This window comes from Etheostoma spectabile, unplaced genomic scaffold (genome assembly GCF_008692095.1).
Source record: "Etheostoma spectabile isolate EspeVRDwgs_2016 unplaced genomic scaffold, UIUC_Espe_1.0 scaffold273, whole genome shotgun sequence".
Classification (NCBI taxonomy): domain Eukaryota; kingdom Metazoa; phylum Chordata; class Actinopteri; order Perciformes; family Percidae; genus Etheostoma; species Etheostoma spectabile.
Window position 1 is genome coordinate 149,848 of NW_022605577.1, and position 2,014 is coordinate 151,861.

Consider the following 2,014-nt stretch of genomic DNA (forward strand, 5'->3'; position numbering starts at 1 on the left):
ATATGGTGCACAGTTCCTGAGAGCAACTATATACATACTGTATATAACATAATAAGAAATATAAAGGGTTTGTATTCACATTATGCAAAAATATAGTTATTAGTGTATCAAACGTCCTGAGTATTAAATATTGCACAGTAATGACATCAAGATATTAAGTTTTAAATATTGCAATGTAATGAAATAAGTGGTTAAGTATTAATAATTCATAAATAAATGATGATGCATTATCAAATATGAGGCAATGGTGCAAATTAAAAAGCAAATCCCTATCCCATAGATATGAGCTCCACCTCAACCTGCAATATGACATGCACATGTTAAGGCATTACTGATAATAATCCAATAATGAAATTTATATTATAACACTGTGGAAGTGGCTTTCCTGCTAAATTAATAAATGTATTATTGTTGGTGTATTTAATATTTAGTACCTCAGTTACAGTTCATATTACCTTGTCTTATACTTTCTTCTGATGTGTACTGTAAGTACTTTTGCTGTTAAAATGTTGGGGACTTTCATTTAGTATGAATAGGTGTATATGTACAATGTGGTAGTACTTGTAGTTTTACCTAATTAGAATCTGGAAATGAGGAAATCATAGAGTCATAAATGAGGTTTCTCTCCACCTCTTCCCTCCACTCTTGTTTTCTTACCTCTGTCCTGTGCGCTGGCCCTCTCTGTGTCTGGGAGCTTGTCTTTGAGCGGTGCCTGGTTGCCATGGCTACTAAAATGGGGCCTGTAGAGAGGAGTCCAGTCGCCGAGGTCGTACGAGCCTGATTCGCTGTCGCTGTCCTCGGCGGGGTCCTTTGGCTCGCCATCAGCGCTGCAGGAGTCCTCCTCGTCCCACTGCTCGCGTGCTGGAGCTGCGTCATTCTGAATGCATGCGGGACACAGTGTGATGGTAAGACCCTGATACAGTCTTCATCCATCCTACCCCAACCCCCCCTCCCCACACTTCAAACCCGCATAACAAACACACAAACTCACCATAACATCTGCGAGGGACAGCTGGATGTCTCGCTTCAAGTCGAGCTGCTGGGCCTCTTTCCCTGGCAGCGAGTCCACCGACTGGACGCAGTTCAAATTATCCCCGTGGACTCTGGAAGCAAGGGCGTGAGTTTGGGTTAAACATTGGAGGGGGTGGGGGGGGGGGGGTAGTTGAGATCTCCACTTTAAAGCCAAATTGAAAATTTGAACGTCAAACACTTCATTTTCTGAACCAATTTAGGCCTTTTCTGCATCAATGTCTGCAAATATCTATATGTAAAGGGAATTCTGGTAGGTTTTTGGGATAAGTTACACTGGCCAGTTTTGACCACAGGGCCCCCAAGCCCCTTATAAATTACATCTACGTCTGGTAGACAAAGATAGCATTTTTTAGTCCCACAGACAGCCGTCCTAACCTTTCAATCAATCCTCCAGTTGGTCATACAGCAAATAACTTCTCTAATCCAATTAGGAGGAGGAGACGGCTCGCTGACCAAGGCCCATGATCTTATCAATCACAGTTATGTCAATTGTTGAAGGGACTGAAGGCTTTCTTAAGGCGGATGTTCGCGTTGGTTTAGAACACACGTGGATGAGCCCCGAGACAAAGCTATCAGTGTTAAATGTTAAAAGTAATTCAAAGGAATTAGCACATTCTGGACATTCAAAACGTATGGACACATTGGACGTCAGAAATGAAAGCACATGAAAGACAATCTGAAACCCATGTGATGGGTGGACATGGTAGAGGTGATGGATCTCATTTTATGTCTATGTTTTTGAAGCAACAAGTAGTTCATTTTTTTTTTTTTAACACTAATTCAAAAATCAACCACACCTTGTTCTCTTCAGCCTACTGCTGCAAAACAATCATAAAAATCCAGCAAATGGATACTGTTGCTACGGAGTCTGCTTTTATACCATCTCATCACATTTAGGTCAATGACAAAAAAAGCCCAAATGAGTCAGTGTGTGTCTATATGTGTGTGTGTGTGCGCGTGTGTGTGTGTGTGTGTGTGTGTG

At 41.6% G+C, this 2,014-nt stretch overlaps 1 protein-coding gene across 1 annotated transcript in view; it reads right to left on the reverse strand.

Moving 5' to 3' along the window:
• Window positions 1-2,014, reverse strand: part of zgc:92242 (SH2 domain-containing protein 4A) — a 20,207-nt gene that overhangs the window by 1,124 nt on the left and 17,069 nt on the right. Inside the window, exons 4-5 of the mRNA XM_032510900.1 lie at window positions 992-1,103; window positions 658-877 (exon numbers count right to left, since the gene is read on the reverse strand). Coding sequence (XP_032366791.1) covers window positions 658-877; window positions 992-1,103 — 332 coding nt within the window. The remainder of the gene's footprint in view (window positions 1-657; window positions 878-991; window positions 1,104-2,014) is intronic.